This window comes from Hylobates moloch, unplaced genomic scaffold (assembly GCF_009828535.3).
Source record: "Hylobates moloch isolate HMO894 unplaced genomic scaffold, HMol_V3 SCAFFOLD_19, whole genome shotgun sequence".
NCBI classification, from domain to species: domain Eukaryota; kingdom Metazoa; phylum Chordata; class Mammalia; order Primates; family Hylobatidae; genus Hylobates; species Hylobates moloch.
The window spans coordinates 32,141,018-32,168,541 of NW_026652294.1; the positions used below are offsets into that span (position 1 = coordinate 32,141,018).

Genomic DNA, 27,524 nt, shown 5'->3' on the forward strand with positions numbered 1-27,524 from the left:
AATCCCAGCACTTTGAGAGGCCAAGGTGGGCGGATCACCTGAGATCAGAAGTTCAAGACCAGCCTGGCCAACATGGTGAAACCCTGTCTCTACTAAAAATATAAAAATTAGCTGGGCGTGGTAGTGGGCACCTGTAATCTCAGCTACTCGGGAGGCTGAGGCAGGGAGAATCACTTGAACCCAGGAAGCGGAGGTTGCAGTGAGCAGAGATCGTAACACTGCAGTCCAGCCTGGGTGACACAGCAAGACTCCATCTCAAAAAAAAAAAAAAGCCAGGCACAGTGGCTCATACCTGCAATCCCAGCACTTTGGGAGGCTGAGGCGGGCAGATCATGAGGTCAGAAGATTGAGACCATCCTGGCCAACATGGGGAAATCCCATCTCTACTAAAATACAAAAAATTAGCCAGGCGTGGTGGCGCATGCCTGTAGTCCCAGCTACTCAGGAGGCTGAGGCAGGTGAATTGCTTGAACCCAGGAGGCAGAGGCTGCAGTGAGCCGAGATCGCACCACTGCACTCCAGCCTGGAGAGAGAGCAAGAGTCCGTCTCAAAAAAAAAAAATTAGCATGGTGGCACGTGCCTGTGGTCCCAGCTACTCGGGAGGCTGAAGTGAGAGGATCACTTGAGCCCACGAGGTTGAGGCTGCAGCGAGCTGTGATTGCACTACTCCACTCTAGCCTGGGCAACAAAGTAAGACCCTGTCTCAAAAACAAATAAATAAATAAGTAGATAAATAAAATAAAGTATATTAATTCTAATCCCCCCTAACGCTGAGGTAGGTACTATTACCTCCATGTCACAGATGAAAAGTTAAGTATCTTGTCCAAGGTCATACAGACAACAGCAGAGACAAAATTTAAATTCAAAGCACAAGTTTTTTTCACTTTACCAGGATGCCATCCAATGTTACATCACTGAAGATATCTAATTACACCAATCCTTAGAGAATTCAAATAAAATGCCCAGTCCTTCACTGTACATAGAGGAGAGAAAAGAGAGCTATTTGGATTCATTACAGCTTTTCTAAAAATGAGGGATTTTAGAGGATACGTGGCGAAGTGTTCCAAATATGCCGCAGACATGTCTCCTTGCCAAAAAAGCACTATCAAGGTGATACGGTTTGGCTGTGTCCCCACCCAAATCTCATCTTGAACTGTAGTTCCCCAAATCCCTACATGTCATAGGAGGGACCTGGTGGGAAGTCACTGAACCATGGGGTGGTTTCTCCCATTCTATTCACATAATAGTAAGTTCTCACAAGATCTGATGGTTTTATAAGAGGCTTCCCCCTTCGCTCAGCTCTCATTCTTCCTCTCTCCTGCCACCTTGCGAAGAAGGATGGGTTTGCTTCCCTTTCCACCATGATTGTAAGTTTCGTGAGGCATCCCCAGCCCTGCGGAATTGTGAGTCAATTAAACCTCTTTCCTTTACAAATTACCCCGTCTAAGGTATTTCTTCATAGCTGTGTGAGAACGGACACACAAGGCTCGGGTGCAATAAACAGGATGAAGAATGGTAGTGAGGCCAAACCCAGTTGCACTACATTGTTAAACAATTGATGGACATTTTATGAGTCCCCACCTCAACTACAATCAGTAGCACTCTAGAAGTAGGCAAAATGAACAGTCGCCAGCCCCACCTCAACTACAATCAGTAGCACTCTAGAAGCAGGCAAAATGAACAGTCGCCAGCCCCGCCTCAACTACAATCAGTAGCACTCTAGAAGTAGGCAAAATGAACAGTCGCCAGCCCCGCCTCAACTACAATCAGTAGCACTCTAGAAGTAGGCAAAATGAACAGTCACCGGATTCAACTTGACAAAGGCAAGCCAGCCTTGACCTCTGCACTAGACGTGAGAAATCCTGACTGGGAAATGATTGTGAGCCGGAATGAAAACTCTGCCCTACAGGAGGCTGATCTAACAACCCGACTCCAGGGCTGCCCCACAGATCACGGTGTTGATGGCACTCCCAGGTCATGCCAAACCGCAGCAATTCCTGAAGTTTACTGCTATTTTCAGACATGCTGAAAAGTACAATGCAAAAAATAATAACAAAAAAGAAACAAAAAATGTCCAGCCATTCTTGGCCACTAATGGGAAACTTTGAGGCTATACTCTAAAAGCTCAGTGGCTTTAGCTGTGGTATGTTTTAATAGGAAGAAGCAAGTAGCAACTGCCATTTTCTTCCAAACTATTTGTGGTCCCTTTATTACTAATACCAACGATTTTCCTCAATTTTTATCAATCAATGGGCTTCATTTTCCTCCCAAGAGAGAATGAGAGAAAGGATCAATTTAAAGTGATGGAGGATAAGAATATAAAGTCTCCTTCTAGTGAGCTGACAACGACAAATTCAAAATCCCACATAATGAAGATTAATGCCATGCTGGGAAGTCAGTCTTGGAGAGCAGTTATTTTTGTTCTTTTCACCCTCACTCTGTCACCAAGGCTGGAGTGCAGTGGCGCCATCTTAGCTCATTGCAACCTCCACCTCCTAGGTTCAAGTGATTCTCCAGCCTCAGCCTCGTGAGTAGCTGGGACTACGGGCACGCACCACTGCATCTGGCTAATTTTTGTATTTTTCGTAAAGCCCAGGTTTCACCATGTTGGGCAGGCTGGTCTCGAACTCCTGATCTCAGGTAATCCACCCACCTCCGCCTCCCAAAGTGTTGGGATTACAGGCGTAAGCTAACAAGCCCAGCCTATTTTTGTTCTAATGCTTGAATTGCATAATATGCTAATTTTGAGGAAGAAAAGCAAGGAACACTTTCTCCTTGGAAGGCAATGTACTTTGCTGCTTTAGTTCATAAATGTTTATGATATCTCTATGTAAAAGTGAAGAAGGCAAGTATTAATAGCCTTTTTTGGTGAAATTCAAGACATGGGAAGATGAAGAAACACAGCCCCGGATGACACGCACAGACAGGTAGAAATCCTGTTTTTTGGGTCTGGCACTTTGCACTGAAGTGAGGAGGAAGAACAGGAAGCCTCTGACGGCACGTCACATGGCTCTGAATCCACCCCATTCCGCCTTTTCATCTACAACTTGAATGAAGACACAGAACGCATGTCTGGCAAATCTGCTAATGATAAAGTGGGGAGGTCATCAAGGTTCCCAAAGGTCTTGATGGGATAAATAATCGAGCAGAACTAGTGGGATGAAACAAAAGCTGAGACACACACAGTCTGACAATTTCGAAGACTCTCTTGCACAAACAGAGGTGGAGAAAGTTTAAATGAAAGTCATATGAAGAAAGACCTGGGACAGTACTGGCCCACAGATGTGTTTTGTTTGGCCTTTGCAGTGTTTGTGAAAAACACTAAGCCAACAGCTAAAAACTGTGAGAGTCACATGAAAATCCGGATTTCCGGCTGCTCTTGAAAAACTGATAGATCTGGCAACTCCGGGTTTGCATTCAGACGTGACAACAGCTGGTTACAATTCACCTGTGACTGTCCCCTTAGGACAGGGCATTCACTCCCCTGGTGGATGCATCTGGACGCACACCAGCCTGCTTACACCGCTTAGGTTACTTTCGCAGCTCTGTGGACATCTGTTTGCAACTCTTGACCTGGGGGTTTCAGGTGACTGCCAACTCAATAGAAGCCAACCATGTAATACGGCTGCTAAAAATCTCAGCAAATCCGAGGTAATGGAAGAACAGTGACTAAAATCAAAAACTCAGCAAATCCAAGGTAATGGAAGAACAGTGACTAAAATCAAAAATCTCAGCAAATCCGAGGTAATGGAAGAACAGTGTCTAAAATCGGTGGCCCTTAAATTTTGAAGAGTCACAGACTCCTTAGGAAATCTAGAAAAATCAATAAGTTTTCCTCCCATAAATATGTCTAGACATACAAAAATTTACAGCTAATTTCAGGGACTTGACAGACACTCTGAACCCCCAGTCCCTAAGTTAATGAGTTCATCCCAGAACAAGGAGGTCAACTGTCTCAGTGTATGTTGACACAGCATGTCCACTCCTGGGAACCACACTTTAAGAGGGATGCTGACAAACAGCTATCAAGAGCAAGGATTACAAAGGGTCTGGAAATTACATTATAAAGATGAAGAAACTAAGAATGGTTAGCCTAGAAAAGGGAACACTTAGGAACACAATACCAATTTCCAATTTCAGAAGCTGTAGTAAGGAAAAGGGATAGTAAGGAAAAGGGATTAGGCTTACACCCGTCCAGCTGGCAGAACTAAGATCAACAAGAAGTTACAACGAAGTCTATCTCACTATTTCAGTTTAGTCTAAGAAAGGAGTTTCTCACAACTAAAGCTATAAAACTGAATTAGTCTGTCCTGTGGACCAACAAAGTAGCAAGCTCCCCATCACTGAAAGTATCCAAGCTTCTGCAGGATAAGGAAACGTCAGAGATGTAATACAAAGGACTCCTGAACTGGGTGGAAGATTGTACTATAATTACCTCATCCTTCTTCCAAAGGGAAGGAGTGAGCAATACAGCACCCCCTCCTTATCAGCAGTTCACTTTCTGAGGTTTTAGCCACCTGTAGTTGACTGTGGTCCAAAAATATTACATGGAAAATTCCAGAAACAGACAATTAGTAAATTTTAAATTATGTGCCATTCTGAGTAGTGTGATAAAATCTTGCACCACCCAATTCTGTCCTGACCAGGTCACAAATCATTTCTTCACCCAGTATATCCACGCTGAATACAGCACCTATTAGTCACTTAGCAGCCATCTCGGCTATTACATACAGCTCCAGATCACAAGAGGAGTGATGCTGGCATACTGTCATAATTGTGCTATTTTATTTTTAGTTATTGTGGTTAATCTCTTACTGTGCCTAATTTGCATGCTAAGACTTATCACAGTATGTATACATAGGAAAAAATATGGCATATATAGGGTTTGCTACTCTCTGGGTTTCAGGCATCCACTGGGGGTCTTGGAATGTATCCCCCACAGATAAGCGGGGACGACTTGTAATAATTCTCTTCTCCTCCCAAACCTTACTCTTGTTCTGATCAAAGAAATAGCTACACTGCAGCCAGGCTCCACTGAAGAGACAAACTCGGTGGCTGACCCTCTCCTGTGAGTCTGAGAGCTTACTGACGACTGGTCAACGCTGGCCACTCTTGAAACTTCCCACTGCCGGCTTTTTCTTCCTCTCACCCGCCCCTCTATTCACCTCTCTTTCACCCACATTCAAGCCATCCATTTTAATTCTTGGTAAGCTGCAAAAATTTCATAGCATATCACATCATGTACTTGTTGAATTGACTCATCCACAAAGTTTCAAACATGTGGGCATTTAATTAAAGCTTTTGACTGGTGATTTCAACAGATAAAAATGGGGAGCATTCCGTGCCATATAAACTTTGTAAGAGCATCATCGTCTGGTTAGGAGAGGTCACAGACTAGAGCAGTTCAAGCTGGCCCACACAGAAGGTGGTCAAAAACCAAAAACTCTCCAAACGTTTAGCAGAATGTTAACCAAGCAGCTGGTATTTCAGAAACTTCAAGAAGCTCAAGAAATGACCTAATTATGTCTTCAATATTTAAATCATTCCTTACCCCCAAATAATTTTTGAGTCAAAAACATTGCTTTTCAAAAGGAACTTTTCTGCTAAAAATGTCATTTAAGACACCACAAATGTGAAGTAAACACCTTCCCCTTATTTACAGATTTAGAAGCACATCTAGCTGGGCGCAGTGGCTCACGCCTGTATCCAGCACTTTGGGAGGCCGAGGCAGGTGGACCATGAGGTCAGGAGTTTGAGACCAGCCTGACCAACATGGTGAAACCCCGTCTCTACTAAAAATACAAAAATTAGCCAGGCGTGGTGGCGCGCATCTGTAATCCCAGCTACTCAGGAGGCTGAGGCAGGAGAATTGCTTGAACCCGGGAGGCAGAAGTTGCAGTGAGCCAAGATCACACCACTGCACTCCAGCCTGGGTGACAGCAAGATTCTGTCTCAAAAAAAAAAAAAGAAGCAAGAAGCACATCCAGGCATAGTGGCTCATGCCTATAATCTCAGCATTTTGGGAGGCCAAGGCAGGAGGATAACTTGAGGCCAGGAGTTCAAGACCAGCCTGGGCAACACAGCAAGAACCCATCTCTACCAAAAATAAAAAATAAAAAATAGCTGTGTGTGGTGGCACATGCCTGTAGTCCTAGCTACTTCGGAGGCTAAGGTGGGAGGATCACTTGGCCCCAGGAGTTCAAGGTTACCGTGAACAATGATTGCACTCCAGCCTGAGCAACAGGGCAGGACCCTGTCCCTAAAATAATAATAAATATAAATTTAAAAGCGGCACATCAGCTCTGGTTAAACACAATCAAGATGACATTGATAAAAGGAAAACCTCCTTTTGTTCCATATTGCCACTCCCTTCTGAGTGTTCAGAAGCTTAGGAAGCGAGTGCTGAAAGCAAACTTCTCTTCCAGGGAAGAGGGGAACGTGGGGCCTCTTGACCTATAAAACTCAGTATTTTGGAACATCCCTAATTCCACCGAGTCTGTGCCAGTCAAATAGACTCCTTTTAGCAAACCAGCCAGCCAGGGCTGGAGAGCAAGGCTTTCATCCCTAGGAGTTGACAAGGACAGGACCCAAGAGCTCCTTGGAAAAAAAAAGCTTCTACTTCAGTTTGCATTACAAAGTGCTGGAAAAGACAGATGGGGGCAAGACAGGAAAAGCAATTATTTCTTCTGGGCTTCCTTTCTGTCTGGATTCTAAGGAGACGAATACAAAATTCCATCACAGATTGAAATGCTGTCTAAACATTCTTGAAAATGTGGTCTTGCTCTCTGAAATACGACCTGCTCTGCTGCGGCAACCTGTAACCTATTAATACGGGATGGGGGAGAACGCCGACATTCCTGCAGACTGTCTAATTCTGGGTCTGACTCTGCAATGCCACTACTTTGCAAGAGTCCAGAACCACAGATTGAAGCGTAAATAACTAAAAGATATGCATCTATTATACACAGCATGACCCAACAAAAAATGCTGACGAATCATTCACTATTTTCACATTCTTGAAAGTTTAAACACCTATGACTCTTGCATTGTAAGACTTCCAGTGAGCCATTCTAAATGTAGGCTGAATCACGCTGAACAAGCAGTGTTACTATTCCCAGTAGTAGCAAGCTGGGACTCTTCATGCACAAAGCAAGTTTTAAATCACTTTTAAGGAACACCCACTTGCTGATCAAAATGATGTTTTTATGATAAAACGTTTTTATTTATAATTAATAAACAATCTTAGACAGACAAAATATTCAATACAGTTGCACAAAATGTTGTGGGGGTTTTGCTGTTGCTTTTGGAGATGGGGTCTCACTCTGTCACCCGGGCTGGAGTGCAGCGGCATCATTACAGCTCACTGAAGCTTGTACCACCATACCCAGCTAATTATTTTACCCTTTTTGTAGAGACGGGTATTGCTATGTTGCCGAGGCTGGTCTCAAACTCCTGGCCTCAAGCCATCCTCCCACCTAGGCATCCCAAAGTGTTGAGATTACAAGCATGAGCCCTTGTGCCCGGCTCAGTTGAATAAAATGTTATTGTATGTGGCCTATGTGTAGTGAAATATAAAGATGACAAAGATACAGTTCTTACCATCCAGGAGCTTACAAACATCAAAGGGATGAGACTTGTTCTCTAGTAAGTCAAGGGAGACCCCAAAAGCCAAATGAAAAGTACAAGAATGGGGCTGTGGAATTTATGGAGAAAGGACATCGAGGGACACTGGAATCCATTTTCTCCTCTGTAAAACGAGGGGAGGGGCCCAGATGAGTTTCAAATCCTTTCCAGTTCAAAATTCTGATTCCTTAGTGTATTCAGATGCGGTCAATGGAAAACATTGTCAAGAAACTGGTATCTGAGCTGGTCCTTGGATGGGTAAGATTGGGAAATACGGCGGCTGAAAGAAATAGGAGGAAAAGCATTTCAAGCACAGAAGAGTCTGTAAGCACAGGTCCTGAAAGCACGGGCATGCTCCTAGAGCACAAAGTCTTCAGACAGAACACAACAGGAGGCAAAACTGGAAATGGAGACCAGAATTTTCAATGCCAAGCAAAGGAATCTGGATTTCTTTCTTTTTGTTGTTGAAACAGGGTCTCACTCTGTTTCCCAGGCTAGAGTGCAGTGGCGCGATCATGGATTACTGCAGACTCGAACTCCCTGGCTCAGCTGATCTTCCTGTCTCAGCCTCCTCGGTAGCTGGGACTACAGGCACAGGCCACCACCATGCCCAGGCCACCACCATGCCCAGCTAATTTTGTACTTTTTGAAGATGCGGGATTTTGTCATGTTGCCCAGGCTGGCCTTGAACTCCTAGGCTCAAGTGATCTCCCCGCCTCAGCCTCCCAAAGTGTTGGGACTGCAGGTATGGGCCACCATGCCTGGCCTTGGATTTCATTTGGTGGCCAGAGCTGATGTGGTGTCTGAAGAGGTAGACAATACGACCAAACACAGATTAGGACAGCTAAGCAGCAGAATGCAGCTGGAGTGCTTGAGGCTGCCCTGTCCCTCTGCAGGACCCCTCTGAATGTCCCATTTACACGGGCCTCATCTGCCAAAGACGCCATGCTTCATGAAATATACCTCAACAGACAAAACGAGGTAATGAGGGCTAAAAACCATACAGGAGTCGAGAAAACAGGAACAGTTTCAGGAACCTAACGTGTCTACACACAAATTCTGATGATGACAAGAAGGCCAACGACTCATAAACAGGCCAAAGGAAACTGGCTATCAAATGGAAAGTGACTCTGAAGTGGAAAAATGGAAAAAGAAAGTGATATAAAGTAGTAAAAATAGACAGATGGGAAAACTACAGATGTAAAAGAAAGAGACTCCTAACATCTGTAAGCGACTAGCAGAGGAAACAGAAATAACAGAAACATAGGATTATACGCTCCTCCCACTCCAAATCTGGGCAGCAGGATGAACATTTTTAGAAATTAGCTGTCCTAAAAAATGTCAAAGAGGAGAAATCACAGCACTGAAGTGATTGCAAAGAAGCGGTCCTGACCTGAGTTAGTGCTGATAAGGGAGGACAGGACATGGCAAGGGAGGACAGCTGGAAAGGCAAGCTCAGCATTTCTGTCACGACAGCCATTCTGAAATATCTGAAATACAATGCCTCAGCAGGAGAACAGAATCAAATAAAAAGGGAAATGGTTCACAGATAACATCTGGCCCCTCAATTATTAAAGAGTATCTCCTCCCTACACACTTTTCCCTTCCCTCCCTCCAACAGCCTCCTTAACTAGATCCAGTAAGACTTATAAAACTTTTTTTTTTTTTTTTGAAACCGTCTCACCCCTGTCGTCCAGGCTGGAGTGCAGTGGTGCGATCTCGACTCACTGCAACCTCTGACTCCTGGGTTCAAGTGACTCTTATGCCTCAGCCTCCTGAGTAGCTGGGATTACAGGAGTGCACCACCACACCCAGCTAATTTTTGTATTTTTAATAGAGACAGGTTTCGCCACGTTGCCCAGGCTGATCTCGAACTCCTGGCCTCAAGTGATCCACCCGCCTCAGCCCCCCAAAGTGCTGGGATTACAGGAGTGAGCCACTGTGCCTGGCCAACTTGTAAAATTTTTTAATGAATCTTGAGTTACCTGCCTGCTGGCAAAGTGAGGTACAAGGAAATGATAACTATGTCAGGTTACTAACTTTTACAGCCACAAAACTAATATCAAAACCCCAACAACTCAGCTGACAAATGCAGCAACCTCATTTAGCCACAGCCCACAAAATAAAAGAGGGCACAGGAGATACTCGACACGAAGGAGCAAGACAAGGAAGTTCCAGTGTTCTCATCTGGCCTCGGGTGAGCGGTGCCACAGTAGACGGTCCTGGTCCAAGGGACACTGAGTGACAGCACGTGGCTGCTCTGGGCACCTGCCCTGTCCTGTCCTGCCATGTATGAAACAGATCAATCGGAAAGTGCTCTGCAAGAAGGCACATCGATGTTTTCGTCATCTGGTTGTCGGGAGAAACTAGGGGAGCATAGGTAATATGGAGGAGTAAGTTACTTACTTGCCGTCCATCCTGCCCCACGTTCGTCTGACCTCTTACAACAGTTCGAATATTGTCATCCAGTCTCCTAGCAAAACAGTTCAAGGATACAGTCATTCAAATAATCTTTATTCTAGGTTGACCAAAAGAAAAAAATAAAAAAGGAATTTATCCATCAACTTCTGCAGATTGCACCTAATTGTCCAGAAAACCAAACATGTGTGAGTGGTATCAGGGAGGAGGAGGGCAGCAACAGCCGTGCGGAAGTCAAGCCCAGCGCAGACTGATGCATCGCCTTGTTGTTAAAGACGGCTGTTCTCACTTAATAGTCAGAGCTATCTGAAAGGACTAATAAAACTTGCAGGATTTTTCATGCAGTAAATCAGGAATGACAAAGTTCCTGAGCCTTTACGTGAACACGCCAGATAACTCAGATCACCTCACACACAATCCCTTTCTCAGGCCCCTTATGAGGCAGAAAGAGCCAGAGTGATAGACAGAATCAGTGCTTCCCACTCCGGGCCCTGATCATGCAATCGATGCCTGAGGCAGATCTACGGCTTCCAGCTCCTCTGCCCCCACGGTTCACAATGTTTAATCATGGGCCACCACCCAACCCACCAGCAGATCTGACATTGTTAGCTGTTATGTGACCAAGGGACACACATATAAGCCCATCTTCATGTCTAAGCCTTGGCAATACAAAAACAGGTAAATCCACAAAAACAGGGAAATAAAGCCATTAAAAAGCTAGTCGAAGGACAGACAGAATGGCTCACACCTGTAATCCTAGCACTTTGGGAGGTCAAGGCGGGCAGATCACTTGAGGCCAGGAGTTCAAGACCAGCCTGGCCAACACAGTGAAACCCTGTCTCTACTAAAAACACGAAAATTAGCTGGGCATGGTGGTGCATGCCTATAATTCCAGCTACTTGGGTGGCTGAGGCTCAAGAATTGCTTGAACCTGGGAGGCGGAGATTATAGTGAGCCGAGATCACACCACTGCACTCTAGCCCGGGTGACAGAGCCAGACTCCATCTCAAAAAAAAAAAAAAAAAAAATCTAGTAGATGTGGGAGACTGAGGCAGGCAGATTGCTTGAGCTCAGGAGTTCGAGACCAGCCTAGCCAACAAGGCGAAACCCCCATCTCTACAAAAAATACAAACATTAGCAAAGTGTGGCGGTGCGCAACTGTAGTCCCAGCTACTCGGGAGGCTGAGGTGGGAGGATCACTTGAGCCCAGGAGTTTGAGGCTGCAGTGAGCTGTAACTGCACCACTGTGCTCCAGCCTGGGACACAGAGTAAGACTTTGTTTCGAAAAAAAAAACAGAAAAAAAGAAAAAAAAAATCTATCAGAAAAGCTTTTGCCTCCTATAATTACAAAAGATGTTTTGAGTAGAGTCTATCACAGCTTCCTTTCTTTTGTATGAATAATTGAAGACTGGCCAAAGAATTGAGTTCCTTGCCACAAAGTTCATATAGATAAAATAATTATATGGCCGGGTTTGGTAGCTCAAGCCTATAATCCCAGCACTTTGGGAGGCCAAGGCAGGTGGATCACTTGAGGTCAGGAGTTCGAGACCAGCCTGACCAACATGGTGAAACCCCATCTCTACTAAAAATACAAAATTTGCCAGGTGTGGTGGCTCACCCCTGTAATCCCAGCTACTTGGGAGGCTAAGGCAGGAGAATCGCTTGAACCCGGGAGGTGGAGATTGCAGTGAGCCAAGATCACACCATTGCACTTCAGCCTGGGCAATGAGAAAAATCCGTCTCGAAAATAAATAAATAAATTAATTAAAAAAATAAAAAAAGGAATTATATTACCATCTATGGCAAACTTGAGATTCCAGTGCTCTCACAGAAAAATGTGATCCAGAATGTGATTAACTAAATTAACAACATACTTTTCATTAATTATGTACAATCACACAGCTTTACTTACCTTATTTTCAGCCTAATTTTGTTCACGACTTCATCTATGTTCGCCAGAGACTACAATAAAGAAGGAAGAGTGCCCAGCTGTTAGTCCACTTCCTGGAATTCCTCTTTCACAGGAAAATGATGTGCTATAATAGCTACTTATGAAATCTCAAAAAATTTAATCACATGGTATGAGTTTTGCTTTAAGAAAAAAAAAAAACAGTAAAGCAGTAGTTGGAAGCTACTGCCAAATCTGGCACAGCCCCTATTTTTTTGTAAATAAAGTTTCATTGGAACACAGCCATGCCCATTCACTTACATATTGTCTACGGCTGCTCTTGAGCTACAATGGCAGTTAGGTAGTTGTGAAAAACATTGTATAGCCACAAAGCCTAAAATATTTACTATCTGGACCTTTATAGAAAAGTTTGCTGACCCATGGTATATGTGATTGTGAAAAATTCATGTAACAAAATACACCAATGAAAATGAATGAATGCACACCATCATGGATAAACATTACTAACGGAATGGGGCACAAAAAAAGCCAGACACAAGCAGACACAGGATACAATTTCACTAACATAATTCTCCTTTTAGAAGCTAGGACAGCGGTTATCTCTGGGGGAAGGTAGTGACAGTGAACAGGCAAGGAAAGGCCTTCTGAAGATTTTTTAAAATGTTTTATTTCTTGATCTGGGTGGCAGTTACATAGCTATGTTTATTTTGTGAAAATTCATCAAGTTGTACCCTTAAGGTTTGTGTACTCCTCTGTATTATGTTATACTTCAACAAATACACAAATTTATTTTTTATTATATAGATCCATTAGAAAAAAGTCTGGAAGGATAGATAGGAGTAATTGTAATCTATTAGTAGTTGCAGCATTAGTAGCTATATCTATCAACTACGTATTGTAATATGAAAAGAAGGGATTTCAAATTTTTCTTCTTGGGCCGGGTGCAGTGGCTCACGCCTGTAATCCCAGCACTTTGGGAGGCCAAGGCGGGAGGATCACCTGAGGTCAGGAGTTTGAGACCAGCCTGACCGTCATGGCAAAACCCCATCTCTACTAAAAATACAAAAAAAAATTAGCCAGGCATGGTGGTGGGCGCCTGTTATCCCAACTACTCAAGAAGCCGAGGCAGGAGAATCGCTTGAACCCAGGAGGCAGAGGTTGCAGTGAGCTGAGATTGCACCATTACACTCCAGCCTGGGCAACAAGAGCAAAACTCTGTCTCAAAAAAAATGTTTTCTTCTTTTTGTCTGTATTTTATAATTATTGACTATGCACTACTGTGATTATAATAAACCGTATTATAACAACAGTTAAAAGGGATCACTTCTGACCTTAGAGATGAGAAAATGTGAGGAAATGGTGCCCCCTAATGGACAAGAGGAGGTACAATTTTATGGTACTATTTTAATTTAAGTTTTCAAAATACAATTTAATAAATCCTGTTTCTCTCTCCCTTAACAAATATTTTATCTCAGAAGGAATTAGGAATATTGTAGGAAATATGCTTATAAATTGCTTCTGGCTACCTCTGATGGGAGGAGGAGCCAGGTGCCTTCCAGGAGCAGGCCTGGTAAGAGAAACGGGCCATGAGTGTTTGAGACGTCAGACTGGGTTGTCACAGCTCATCTTACTGTTCTGACCAAGCCAATAGTACTCAGAATTTCCAGAAATCCAAGAACAGCTTGGAGTAAAAATGAATCTCAGGCTGGGCGTGATGGCTCATGCCTGTAATCCCAGCACTTTGGGAGGCTAAGGTGGGAGGATCACTTAAATCCAGGAATTCAAGACCAGCCCAGACAATACGGTGAGATCCCATCTCTCCAAAAAATAAAAAAAAAGTTAGCCAGGCGTGGTGGCATGTGCTTGCAGTCCCAGGTACTCAGGAGGCTGAGGTGGGAGGATCACTTGAGCCCAGAAGGTCGAGGCTGCAGTGAGCAATGTTCGCACCACTGCACTCTAGCCTGGGCTAAACAGCCCTGTCTCAAAAAAAAAAAAAAAAAAAAAGATGAATCTCAGAAAAATTACTTTATTTTATATATAATTGTATAGATACATATATTTTTGTGCATGATGGAGACTAGCTGTCACCAGGCTGGAGTGCAATGGCGCGATCTCGGCTCACTGCAACCTCCGACTCCCTGGTTCAAGCGATTCTCCTGCCTCAGCCTCCCGAGTAGCTGGGATTACAGGCACATGCCACCACGCCCAGCTAATTTTTGTATTTTTAGTAGAGACGGGGTTTCACCATGTTGGCCAGGATGGTCTCAATCTCCTGACCTCATGATCTGCCCGCCTTGGCCTCCCAAAGTGCTGGGATTACAGACATGAGCCACCGCACCTGGCCAAGAGGAAAATATTTCTAATATCATTTTATGATAGCAAGTATTTTTATAATATCAAATAGCCTACCTTTAAGATGGCGGCTCACTCTGTCACCAAGGCTGGAGTGCAGTGGTGCAATCATAGCTCACTGTAACCTCAAACTCCTGGGCTCAAGCAATCCTCCCACCCCAGCCTCCTGAGTGGCTAGGAACAAAAAGGTACATGCACTGAGCCTGGCTAATTTTATTATTTTCTCATAGACACAGGGTCTTGCTATGCTGCCCAAGCTGATCTTGAATTCCTGGCTTCAAGCAGTGCTCCCGCTTTGGCCTCCCCAAAGCACTGGGATTACAGGCATAAGGCAGCACACCCGGCCCTATAATATCATTTTTATAATATAATGAATATAGCTTTTAAAAAGAACAGAGGCCAGGTGTGGAGGCCTATGTCTGTCCTTTGCGAGGCTGAGGTGGGTGGACTGCTTGAGCCCAAGAGTTAGAGACCAACCTGGGCAACATGGTGAAACTCCGTCTCTACAAAAAGTAGAAAAATTAGCCGGGTGTGGTGGCACATGCCTGTAGTACAATCTGCTTATTAGGCTGAGGAGAGAAGACTGATTGAGCCTGTGAGTTCCAGGGCACAGTGAGCTGTGATGGAGCCACTGCACTGCAGCCTGGGCGACGGGTGAGAATCTCAAAAAGAAAAAATAAATAAAAATAAAAATAGGCTGGGTGCGGTGGCTCACGCCTGTAATCCCAGCACTTTGGGAGGCCGAGGTGAGCGGATCACAAGGTCAGGAGTTTGAGACCAGCCAGGCCAATATGGTGAAACCCCGTCTCTACTAAAAATACAAAAAAAAAATTAGCTGGGCGTAGTGACAGGTGCCTGTAATTCCAGCTACTCGGGAGGCTGAGGCAGGAGAACTGCTTGAACCCAGGAGGCAGAGGTTGCGGTGAGCCGAGATCGCGCCACTGCACTCCAGCCTGGACAACAGGGGGAGACTCTGTCTCAATCAATCAATCAATCAATCAATAAATGAGAAATATCGTAAAGTTACACTATTTGATTGTTAGGTGGCCCTTCTGCTGGGGGGGAAGGGAAAGGCTGCTAGCATTTAATGTGGGCGTCCTAGGCAACAACTGTAGGCACTTCACAGAAATTATTTCCCTTAATCCCCTCTGCCATGCGAGGCACACTTCTCCTCTTCAATGTTAAGACTGTGAAACATGGAGGCCGGGCGTGGTGGCTCGTGCCTGTAATCCCAACACTTTGGGAGGCCGAGGTAGGTGGGTTGCCTAAGCTCAGCAGTTCAAGACCAGTCTGGGCAACCTGGCAAAACCCTGTCTCTACCAAAAATACAAAAAATTACCTGGGCATGCTGGTGCAAGCCTGTGGTCCCAACTACTCAGGAGGCTGAGGTGGGAGGATCGCTTGAGCCTGGGAGGCAGAGGTTGCAGTGAGCTGAGATCACACCATTGCATTCCAACCTAGGTGACAGAGTGGGAACCCACCTCAAATAAAAAAACAGATTGGAAATGTGCTCTGAAGGACAGGTGCTTTGCCTAAAGCTGCAGAGATCCTCTTTCTTACTCTATCATCTACCTCTAACGCAATGGTTCTTGACCTAATTTTCCTGCACCCCAAGACACCTGACAGCTATGACACACCCACTCCCATCAGTTCAGTGTCTGGCTATGGCAGTGATCCTCACCAGAGTTGAGGGCCTCTCCTGGAGTTGGGGAAAAGCCCTACGGGAATCCACAATGGCTGGGCAGAGGGGTTTATCCTGCTTTGAGAATCACTCATCTCGTTAGTTATAATGTGGTTGTACAGTTTTAATTGTTTACTTTTTAAATGTTTTAGTTATTGAAAAATATTTCCTGATTCTAATGGTAATTCTTGACAATTACAGAAAATAGGTAAAGTCATCCGCACACCCAGGAGAGTATGAGCACAATCAGAATTTTTGCGTATTGCCTTCTACTATGAAACTGTATAGCTACACAAAAATAAGCTGGGATGATAAGCAATTTGGCATCTTTTTTATTTTTTTTAAGGCAGGATCTCATTCTGTCGCCCAGGCTGGAGGGCAGCGGCACGATCTCAGCTGACTGCAACTTCCACCTCCTAGGCTCAAGCGATCCTCCTGCCTCAGTGATCCACCCGCCTTGGTCTCCCAAAGTGCTGGGATTAGAGAATACAGCCATGAGCCAGATCTTGGGTTTTTTTTTTCTCTTAACAATACAGATCCAGAGCATTTTTGGGGTCACCAAAAACTCTTTAGAAACATCCCCACAAAACTCTTTTCTCAAAGTTCCTAATTATGTTAGTTTTATATTAGTTTTCCATAAATTTCACTTAGTTTCCTCTAATCAAACTTTTAAATGATTACCTTCAGTTTACTATTAGGAGGTTAAAAAGGTTTTCTAGACCACTGTCATCAAACTTGGCTACTATTTAAAGCCCCATAGGCACTCTGTTGCATGGAAAATCCCAAGCTCCTCTCAGACCTGGCCGGGTGAAATAGAAAGAGGCATCCATTCCAGGCCACTCAACAGGCTCCAGACAACCACAGACACACAAGTACTTCCACTCAACAGCAATATATTGTCACCCTCTTCCTCACAGTAACACTAAATTCACTCTTGAAATACTGAAATCTACTTTAAACAATCTAAACTCATAATTTACAAGTGTTTACTGTAGGTCCATGAGGTATACAGATGGTTTTTGCCCAATATCTGACAATAGTTAAATTTCAAGCTATGCCACTACTTTCTACTACCTTTTCATTAAGATCCACGGGAATCGGGCTTGGTAGATGACCTGCTAAGTGAAACTCTGAGACTAGAGAAGTAAAGATAACCCTGTGTCATAAATTTTCTGAGTTACTCTAAGAAACGTGACTATACATTATCCTATACCTGGGGCATAATTAGACAAGACACAGAACTGAATCTACGCAACAACAAAGATCTTGAGTTTCCAGTAGTTTAAAAAAAATACAGCACATACACAAACACCACAAGAGGTGAGAACCTGGTGGTTTCCTACATAATTTTCAAATCTAACACTTCTTTTTGTTTTGGTGAAACAGCAATTACTATCTTTATCCTAGCTATTCCCAAATGTCTATCTCCAGCTAGTTCCTAAAATTCCCCTTTCATACAAAATGATGAGCTATAAAGGTTTTTTGTGAAATCTCAAAAGACAATCACAGTATATCATCTTTTAAACTTTATTTTAAAAATCAGTATATCCATTTAAAAAAGTTTGGAAGGATGTGCCAAAATATTCACAATGATGGGATCACGAGCTCCACACTCAAACACCCAGCTACTTATTTCCACCTGGATGACCTGAGTATGTTCAAACTTGGGCTCACCCTTACACCCCACTCCAGCCCCACCTGCCACTGAAACCTGCTTTCTCCTTACGCTCAGTAATTGGGTAAAGCGGAAAGCTGCCAATGCCCACCCAGTCAGCCAAATCTGGCTACCTAGAAACCAGTTCAAAATCCTTAACTTAGGGCCAGGCACAGTGGCTCAAATCTGTAATCCAGCACTCTGAGAGGCTGAGGCAGGAGGGTGGGTTGAGGCCAGGAGTTCAAGACCAGCCTGGGCAACACAGCAAGGCCCAGTCTGTAAAAAAAAAAATTAAAAATCAGCTGGGGCTGGGCGTGGTGGCTCACACCTATATAATCCCAGCACTTTGGGAGACCTGGGCAGATGGATCATGACGTCAGGAGATCGAGACCATCCTGGCCAACATGGTGAAACCCCATCTCTACTAAAAATACAGAAATTAGCTGGGCGTGGTGGGGTGTGCCTATAATCTCAGCTACTCGGGAGGCTAAGACAGGGAATCACTTGAACCAGGCAGTCGGAGGTTGCGGTGAGCCGAGATGGCACCACCCCACCCCAGCCTGGTGACAAAGCAAGACTCCATCTCAAAATAATAATAATAATAACATTCAGCTGGGTGTGGTGGCACACACCTGTAGTGCTAGCTAGTGAGGAGGCTGAAGTGGGAGGATTGCTTGAGTCCAGGAATTTGAGGTTGCAGTGAGCTATGATTGTGCCACTGCACTCCAGCCTGGGCAAGAGAGTGGACCCCATCTCAAAAAAAAAATTATTAGCTTGGCCTGTAGTATTCAGCTAAAACACCATTTCCTCAAGGGAGTAAGCCTTTTCAATCCATCTTGACCAAGTAAGGCCCTGGGTTCTGCTGTCACTGTATTTGGCATGCTTCCTTCATGGCAATGCTATCACATTTAAGCTGAGTGTTCTTTATCTTTCTGTGCCTCGTGATTCTCACTCTAAAATAAGAAGGATAACAAAGTGGAGAGTTTATCACTGTTTAGTGCCTAGAGTGGTGTCAGGTACACAGGAAATATCTAGTACAGATTACTATTACAGTTGTAGTAAAGGTTATGTAAGAGCAAGTAACAAATAATATTTAAAAATTATACAAGCAAGTCAGGCCGGGCGTGGTGGCTCATGCCTGTAATCCCAGCACTTTGGGAGGCCAAGGTGGGCAGATCACAAGGTCAAGAGATTGAGACCATCCTGGCCAACATGGTGAAACCCCGTCTCTACTAAAAATACAAAAATTAGCCAGGAGTGGTGGCACGTGCCTGTAATCTCAGCTACTCAGGAGGCTGAGGCAGGAGAATCGCATGAACCCGGGAGTCGGAGGTTGCAGTGAGCCGGGATTGTGCCACTGCATTCTATCCTGGCAACAGAGCGAGACTCAGTCTCAAAAAAAAAAAAAAACTATACAAGCAAGTCATTGTAACATCATAATTTACCTATAATCTGTTACTGTGTGATTAACTATTAAGATAGACTATGAAGTCTGTGTTGGTAGACTATATCTGTCTTGCTCACTTCTCTACCCCAAATTCCTTATAAAGCTAGGTAGAGTGGATGTTTTTTTAATTGAATAAATGAATGAGTGAATCTGGGATTCTCCAGACCCTCTACCTTCATGCCCTCAGGTACCAAACTGCACGACTTTGGTCCCCTAAATAGCTCTCAGATCTGGTTCTCTCTATCCCACAGCTTTCCTCGGGCTCTCGCCATCTCTTTCCAGTGATCTACTGCGTGAGTCTCCTGCCTGCAGTCTCCCCCCACCTCCATCCCTTGCTCATCCTCCACATGGCTGCCAGACGGAATTTTAAAAATGTGAATGTGCTCCAGTCATTATCCTGTCAAAAGTCCTTCAGTGAACACCCACTGCCTACAGCAGCAGCCTCCACAGCTGGGTGTGAACATCCCCAAGGGGTCGGCCACACTATCCCTTGGGGTGTGAGGAGCAAACACTGAAGCCTCTATGTTGATTTTTTACTTATACAGCAAATACTACTGAAGCCTACTTTATTTAAAATTGGTACTAACATATGTATATAATATTTTGGGGATACAGGCTTAAAAATTATCCAAGTGAAAATCAGCTCTGTGGGTCGGGCGCGGTGGCTCACGCCTGTCATCCCAGCACTTTCGGAGGCCAAGGCGGGCGGATCACCTGAGGTCAGGAGTTTGAGACCAGCCTGGCCAACATGGTGAAACCCATCTCTACCAAAAATACAAAAATTAGCCTCATGGTGGCAGGCCCCTGTAATCCCAGCTGCTCAGGAGGCTAAGACAGGAGAATCACTTGAACCCAGGAGGCGGAGGTTGCAGTGAGCCGAGATCACACCATTGCACTCCAGCCTGGGGGGACAAGAACGAGACTTTGTCTCAAAAAAAAAAAGAAAAAAGAAAATCAGTCTGTGAAAAATATTTGGGCCAGGTGCAGTGGCTCATGCCTATAATCTCAACATTTTGGGAGTCCGAGGCGGGAGGATAACACTAGCTCAGGAGTTCGAGACCAGCCTGGGCTTCGTAGTGAGATCTCGTCTCTACTAAAAAAATTTTAAAAATTAGCTGTGTGTGGTGGCATGTGCCTGTAGTCCCAGCTACGCAGAAGGCCGAAGCAGTGGGAGCGCTAGAGCTCGGGAGTTCAAGGTTACTATGATTGTGCCACCGCTCTCCAGCCTGGGCAACAGAGTAAAACTCTGTTTCAAAAAAAGGAAGAAAGAAAACAAGCATTTCACTGAGAGGAATGTGGTCTCCAAAAAAACTGGCAACGATAAGCCCAGAGGACAGAGATCCTCCAGGATCCTTGCTCTCCCTCCTCAGCCTCATCTCCTGTGAGTCTCTGTTCACTGTGCACATCTGTGTCTCCTGTTTCTGTGCCTTGGTCCTATGTTTAGAAGGGCCTTCTGTAGGGTCCAGCCCTACGGGGCCTTGTGGGTTTTCTCTTCATGTGTGGAGACGAGAGATTGTAGAAAGACATGAAACTAAGAAGTAGTAGGAAAGACAGCTGGGCCCGGGGGACCACTACCACCAATGCGCAGAGTCCAGTAGTGGCCTCGAATGCCTGGACGCACTGCTATTTATTGTACACAAGGCAAGGGGGCAGGGTAAGGAGTGTGGGTCATCTCAAATGATTGACAAGGTCAAGCAAGTCACGTGACCACGTGACGGGGGCCCTTCCCTTTGTGGTAGCTGAAGCAGAGAGGGAGGACAGCAGACGTCAGCATTTTTTCTTTGCACTTATCAGAAAGATCAAAGACTTTAATAATTTCACTAATTCTGCCACTGGCTATCTTCTAAGAACTTAAAAGGAGGAGCCAGGTGTACAGGTGGAACATGCAAGTGGACCAGCAGCGTGACCACGGAAGCACAGCACCACAGGGAGACGTCGAAGCCTCCGGATGACTGTGGCCAGGCCTGGGGAATGTCAGGCCCCCCACAAGAGCTGGTGGAGGAGAGTGTTCTCTAACTCCCCCAGGGAAAGGGAGACTCCCTTTCACAGTCTGCTAAGTAACGGGTGCCTTCCCAGGCACTGGCGCTACCGCAAGACCAAGCTGCCTTCAAGCAGCCCTTATCCAGGCATGACAGAGGTTCTCACTGTTGTCTTCTGGTCACTTCTCACAATGTTCCTTCAGCTCCTGACTCTGTATGGCCTGGTTTTTCCTTCATTATAATAATGAAACAAAGATTAATTCTAAAGACTAATGATTGATAATATCCATATACAATCATCTCTATATCCTATTTCTATTATAACTTTACTTATTTATTTTCTTTATTATATTGGAACAGATTGTGCCTTCAGTCTCTTGCCTCAGCACCTGGGTTTCTATCCGCCCACACCTTCCTTCCCTCATCATCCTGGAAGAGATACCTGGCTGCTGGCTCTGTCTAGAATACTGTTCCGCCAGACTGCTGCAAGCTTGACTCCTTCTTGTCCATCAGGTCTCAGCTTAGAGGGAACCACCTCACAGAGAGCTTCCCGTTAAGCTCCTTTATTTAAAGGACCCCCTGCCCATGGATCACGCTCTGTCACGGAACCTAGTTGGTATCACAGCCACCATGTTTGATCATCTCTAGTGCATTTGTTGGTTTATTTCTTGTCTTCCTCCCTACACTAGACTCCATGAGACCAAGACCAGATCTGTCATGTTTACATTTCTCCCTAGTTTCTAAAAACAGTACCTGACACTTAGTAGACATTTAATAAATGATTGCTAAGTTTTACTAAATGAATACATGAATGAATCCCTCAAGCTTGGCAGACAGGCTACCTCCTCTCTGAAGCAGTGATTTTCCTTGAAAGAACTGGTCTTTGTTTCCTTACCGCACTGTCCCACCGTCACTGACGGCATTCGCCAGGGTCTCCCACCACTTCATCCTGCACACCTCAAGGGCATGGACTGGATGTGATTCATCTCTGTACCCCCAGCACCTGGCACAGTGACTGACAACACATGACAGGCACCTACTGAACAGCTGCTGACTGAGAAAATGCAAATGCAGCGGGCCTCTCGCTGCCCTTCTCCCATCTATGCTGCTTCCAGTTCTGGTCTCTACTTCTCACCCAAACACCCAAAAACCGATTTTGTAAGAAAATCCATCTCCATAGGAAACCACCGGACGAAAAATAATAAAACACAAAGTCTAAAAATCTGTATCTTGAGGCCAGGCACGGTGGCTCACGCCTGTAATCCCAGCACTTTGGGAGGCCAAGGCAGGCGGATCACAAGGTCGGGAGTTTGAGACCAGCCTGGCCAACATGGTAAAACCCCGTCTCTACTAAAAATACAAAAATTAGCCGGGCGTGATGGTGGGTATCTATAGCGCCAGCTACTCGGGAGGCTGAGGCAGAAGAATCGCTTGAACCCGGGAGGCAGAGGTTGCAGTGAGCTGAGACTGCGCTATTGCACTCCAGCCTGAGCGACAACAGCAAAACTCCGTCTCAAAAAAACTAATAAATAAAAATAAAAATTTACATCTTGAAAGAGAGGTGAAAGTGGCTTTATAATTCTGGGCTTATCCTGCCTGCCTCACCCCCACTTTTCCCTACTACATTATAAAAATCCTTCCCACTTTCCAATTTACAACAGAAAATTTGGGAGGACTCTCACAACCTAAGGGTATAATTATTAATAATATGTTCACTATACAATGAATTCCATTCCAACACAGTGTAGCTCACTGCCCCAGCTGGTGACGATGGAGTTTGATTTGAATTTAACTCTCCCTTGTTTATCAAGGGCCCTTAGATGATCTAGTGTAACACACGAAGCGTAACACCCAGGATGTGCCAAAAGCCGCTGAAAGGAAGGAAACCTGAAACTCTACTTACCTGCTCGGTTGGGAACAGGGTATTGATATACTCAACAGCATTGAAATCTGCTCGATCTAGAGGGTCCTGGCTTGGAAACACCTATGTAGAAAGAGAGGAGTATATATAAAAACATGTAGTACACCGTAAATATATATAATTTTAACTTGTCAATTAAAAGGAAAGGGCTGGGCACGGAGGCTCACGCCTGTAATCACAGCACTTTGGGAGGACAAGGCGGGTGGATCACCTGAGGTCAGGTCTCTAGTAAAAATATAAATTTGCTGGGCGTGGTACTGGCACACACCTGTAATCCCAGCTACTCAGGAGGCTGAGGCAGGAGAATCACTTGAACCTGGGAGGCGGAGGTTGCAGTGAGCCGAGATCGCACCACTACACTCCAGTCTGGAGAGCAAGACTCTGTTTCAAAATTAAACAAATAAATAAATAAAAATAAGGCTGGGCGGATCACTTGAGCTCAGGAGTTGGAGACTGACCTGGGCAACATGGTGAAACCACATCTCTACAAAAAAAATTAGCTGGGCGCCATGGCACATGCCTGTCATAGTCCCAGCTACCTGGGAGGCTAAGGTGGGAGGATCACCAGAGCCCAGGAGGTTGAGGTTGCAGTGAGCCGAGACTGTATCACTGAACTCCAGCCTGGGCGACAGAGTGAGATCCTGTCTCAAAAACAGTCCACCTCTGAGACATACAGCTAACTCCCTAACAACCTGAAGAACACGCAACAAGGTGGATGATACAAGCAGCCAAATTATCCACTGGGTCTCACCAGCTTGATGGAGTTATAACTGTGGGAAGCAACTTCATCTCTGAAGAAGCCTTCCAAAGAAATATAGAGTCAAAAAATCCAAGTATCTTCTAAGACAACTGTTAGAAAAGTTGAAGCCTTCTATATCAAGAAGAAAGTGAAGATGTTTTCTTTTTAAAATGTTGAGCACTGCTGTCTCCATAATGCACGTGTACATAGGTTAGTTACACAGTCTCAACGATACGTGCTCACCAGAGGGAAAGTACACCCCACTGAGAGCAGGATATAAGAGATGTCAACTATTTCCTCCAGTTGCTCTCAGTTTCTGTATTCCTCTCACGACTCCTAGGTTTTAGTGCTGTCCTAGGTTTTAAATTGTTTTCGTGTAACAAGGCTCCTAACAAAAGCCAACTGAAAAAAGAATGACTGGTTCCAATGATGGAGGAAAAAACTAACAGCCCTAGACGTATCAGAGATGCATACATGGTACTTCATAGGAAATTTTTTTTTGAGACGGAGTCTTGCTCTGTCACCCAGGCTGGAGTGCAGTAGCTCCATCTCGGTTCACTGCAAGCTCCGCCTCCCGGGTTCATGCCATTCTCCTGTCTCAGCCTCTCCAGAAGGTGGTACTACAGGCGCTCGCCACCATGCCCGGCTTATTTTTTGTGTTTTTAGCAGAGAAGGGGTTTTACCGTGTTGGCCAGGATGGTCTCGATCTCCTAACCTCGTGATCCACCCGCCTCGGCCTCTCAAAGTGCTGGGATTACAGGTGTGAGCCTCCACACCTGGCCTTCATGGGCAATTTAAAGAACTTCAGGGCAGAATGATTTTCATGTCTAGAGTGATTTTCGCCTTTTTTTTTTTTTTTTTTTTTTGAGATGGAGTCTCACTCTGTCACTCAGGCTGGAGGGCAGTGGCACCGTCTCAGCTCACTGCAACTTCTGCCTCCCGGGTTCAAGCAATTCTCTGCTTCAACCTCCCGAGTAGCTGGGATTACGGGCACCTGCCACCATGCCCAGTTAATTTTTGTATTTTTAGGAGAGACAGGGTTTCACCATGTTGACCAGGCTGGTCTTGAACTCCTGACGTCATGATCCACTGGCCTCAGCCTCCCAAAGTGCTGGGATTACAGGTGTGAGCCACCGCGCCCAGCCAATTTTCACCTTATGCAGTGACTTTGGGACTTCATCTTGGAGTAAAATGTGATTCCATTTATCAACCTTCCTGACTCCTCACACATCACTACTCTTTACAAGTATGCTACTACAGATTTCATTCAGAGTGCTAAAGTAAGAAAAAATTCTGAATTCATCTTCACATAATGATGTCTGAATTCTGCTTGACATAAAGATGCTATACTATCACTCAAACTTATTCTTACAAAATAGGAAAAATGCCAGAATTCACCGCTATGTAATTCATCCACGTAATCAAAAACCACCTGTACCTCAAAAGCTGTTGAAATAAACAAACAAAAGAAATAGCAAAAATGTGCTTTTCTGATACCTGTCAACCAAACAGTAACCAACTGCATTATTCTTTTCTTCCATTAGAGCCCACTAGTCCAAAGAGCAACAGAAATGTTATGTCTTTTTCTGGCAAAAGGAGGCAAGTGGTGGAGCCGTGTGGCCGGAACACTAAAAGCTTCCTGCCCAATGGTTTGGCGTCCTCAGGCTAGGACAAAAGTAGTTGTACAAGTAATCCAACCACTACTAGAAAAACACACATCGAAGCGTCGATGAATGCCAGCTACTCGGGAGGCTGAGGCAGGGGTATCACTTGAGCCCCAGGAGTTCGAGGCTGCAGTGAGCTACGATTCTGCCACTGTACTCCAGCCTGGGTAACAGAGCAAGACCCTGTCTCAAAAACAAAAAGTTTCCCAGGGGTCATTAAATAAGGCATAATGGAATTGTCCATTTCCTAAATCATAAATCCCTTTCTTAAATCATATAACTTCATAACAATTCCTTTAAGGGAGATTTTCTCCGTTTATCAGGAGCAATACCCTGCAGTGTTAGAAATCACTATTTCTGACCAGATGCAGTGGCTCACACCTGTAATCCCAGCACTTTGGGAGGCTGAAGCGGGCGGATCGCCTGAGGTCAGGAGTTCAAGACCAGCCTGGCCAACAAGGTGAAACCCCGTCTCTACTAAAAATACAAAAATCAGCCGGGCGTGGTAGCGGGTGCCTGTAGTCCCAGCTACTCAGCAGGCTGAGGCAGGAGAATCACTTGAACCTGGGAGGCGGAGGTTGCAGTGAGCCGAGATGGCACCCCTACACTCCAGCCTGGGCGACAGAGCGAGACTCCGTCTCAGAAAAAAAAAAAAGAAAAGAAAAGAAAAAAAATCACTATTTCTAATATCACTAGCCTTAAAAACTCAATAAACTTGCAAAGGGAGGAGTTCCCGCAGGCAGGGCCGGGCGCGGTGGCTCACGCTTGTAATCCCAGCACTTTGGGAGGCCAAGGCGGGCGGGTCACTTGAGGTCAGGAGTTCGAGACCATCCTGGCCAAAACGGTGAAACCCCCGTCTTTACCCAAAAATACAAAAATTAGCCGGGCGTGGTGGCGTGCGCCTGTAATCACAGTACTCAGGAGGCTGAGACAGGAGAATCGCTTGAACTCGGGATGCGGAGGTCGCAGTGAGACGAGATCGCGCCGTTGCACTCCAGCCCGGGCGACAGAGCGAGACTCCGTCTCAAAAAAAAAAAAAAGTCCCTGCAGGGAAAAGAGGCCCCTTGGGAGTATTCTCCAACCTCACCCAAACTATTCAACGGTGAGAATTCTCAACCTTTTAAGAATGGTAACGATGTCATTTTTCAACACTTTCTCTCTTCTCTGCCATCCGCGTCAGAAACTAAAGTCATACCCTTCTCCCAGTTCCAAGCCACTCACGAGGGGCCAGCCTGCGAAACCGGGGCGTTGGCACGAGTCTGGTAAACGCATGAAGCCCTCACAGTCCCCAGAATCTGAGGGTGCCACCCAAGGCCTCCGTTCTCCTGGCGTCGTCCTCTCTAAGCGCACAATTCCTTTCCCCAAAACCACCAGGACCCCCAGCCCTCACCAAAGACAAAGCCTAGAAAGGGTTCTCTTTCCTCTCCTTCTGATTCAGAAACCGCTTCTCACCCGGACCACCTCCCCACCTTCACTCTCCCTTCTGCCCCGAGCCCCCGGCCCTCCATCCACCCGCCGCGGCCTCCCCAGCGCCCGGAGCTGCCATCTCCCCTCCTGAGGGGCGGAACGCTTGCCTGCTCGATGGCCAGCTGCACCTCGGGCGTGAGCTGCAGCACGGCTTCCAGCTCCTCCACGAACTCCAGTTCCTCCTCCTCCATCATTCCGCCACCCGGCCCCCTGCCGACCCCCGCCGCGAGCCCAGCTCAGGCCTCCAGCCGCCACCCAGGCCCCAGCACAGCAACCCTCTCGCGGCAGCGATCTGGTGAGCCCGGCTCCGTCAGCCGCTCTGTCAGCAGCCCCGGCACTTCCGGGAGGCCAGGGCACTTCCGGGTCCGGGGAACTGTGGGATCGCGGCGGACTCAGACCGGCGGCGTTCACGTCCCGTCCCGTGTCTCCCGGGCAACGCTGTATCCCGGCGGCCCCGCGTGCCCTCAGCGCGTCCTTAGGATGGCGGGGCCTCTTCCCTCCCCAAGGCGCGCCCCCCACTGAGGACCCCGAGGTTGGGGCAGGGTCTGGCCTCCAGCAGGACGCCCGGATGGAAGTCAGCCCGGCGGCGTCGCGAACCACAGCCCACAGCCTCCGCGGGCAGCGCAGCGGCGACCCCTCAGCTCCCGGGGCCCCCTCGGTCAGTGGCAGC

At 45.8% G+C, this 27,524-nt stretch overlaps 1 protein-coding gene across 1 annotated transcript; it reads right to left on the minus strand.

Moving 5' to 3' along the window:
* Positions 1-9,353: 9,353 nt before the first annotated feature.
* On the minus strand, positions 9,354-27,246 carry LOC116458252 (vacuolar protein sorting-associated protein 53 homolog). The gene is made up of 5 exons (XM_032137803.2): positions 26,962-27,246; positions 22,967-23,047; positions 11,954-12,003; positions 10,030-10,096; positions 9,354-9,906 (listed from the first exon to the last, which is right to left on the minus strand). The coding sequence occupies exons 1-5, from the start codon at positions 27,046-27,048 to the stop codon at positions 9,724-9,726; spliced, it is 468 nt and encodes a 155-aa protein (XP_031993694.1). The 5' UTR covers positions 27,049-27,246; the 3' UTR covers positions 9,354-9,723.
* Positions 27,247-27,524: the final 278 nt, after the last annotated feature.

Bases quoted from the DNA above. Each gene is read 5' to 3' on its own strand.
- LOC116458252 (XM_032137803.2), bottom strand. From the start codon at position 27,048: ATGATGGAGGAGGAGGAACTGGAGTTCGTGGAGGAGCTGGAAGCCGTG. The intron at 10,097-11,953 runs GTAAGTAAAGCT...CTGTTTTGCTAG, and splicing joins AAAATTAGGCTGAAAATAAG to GAGACTGGATGACAATATTC. The intron at 9,907-10,029 runs GTAAGTAACTTA...CATACATGGCAG, and splicing joins TGGGGCAGGATGGACGGCAA to GACAGGACAGGGCAGGTGCC.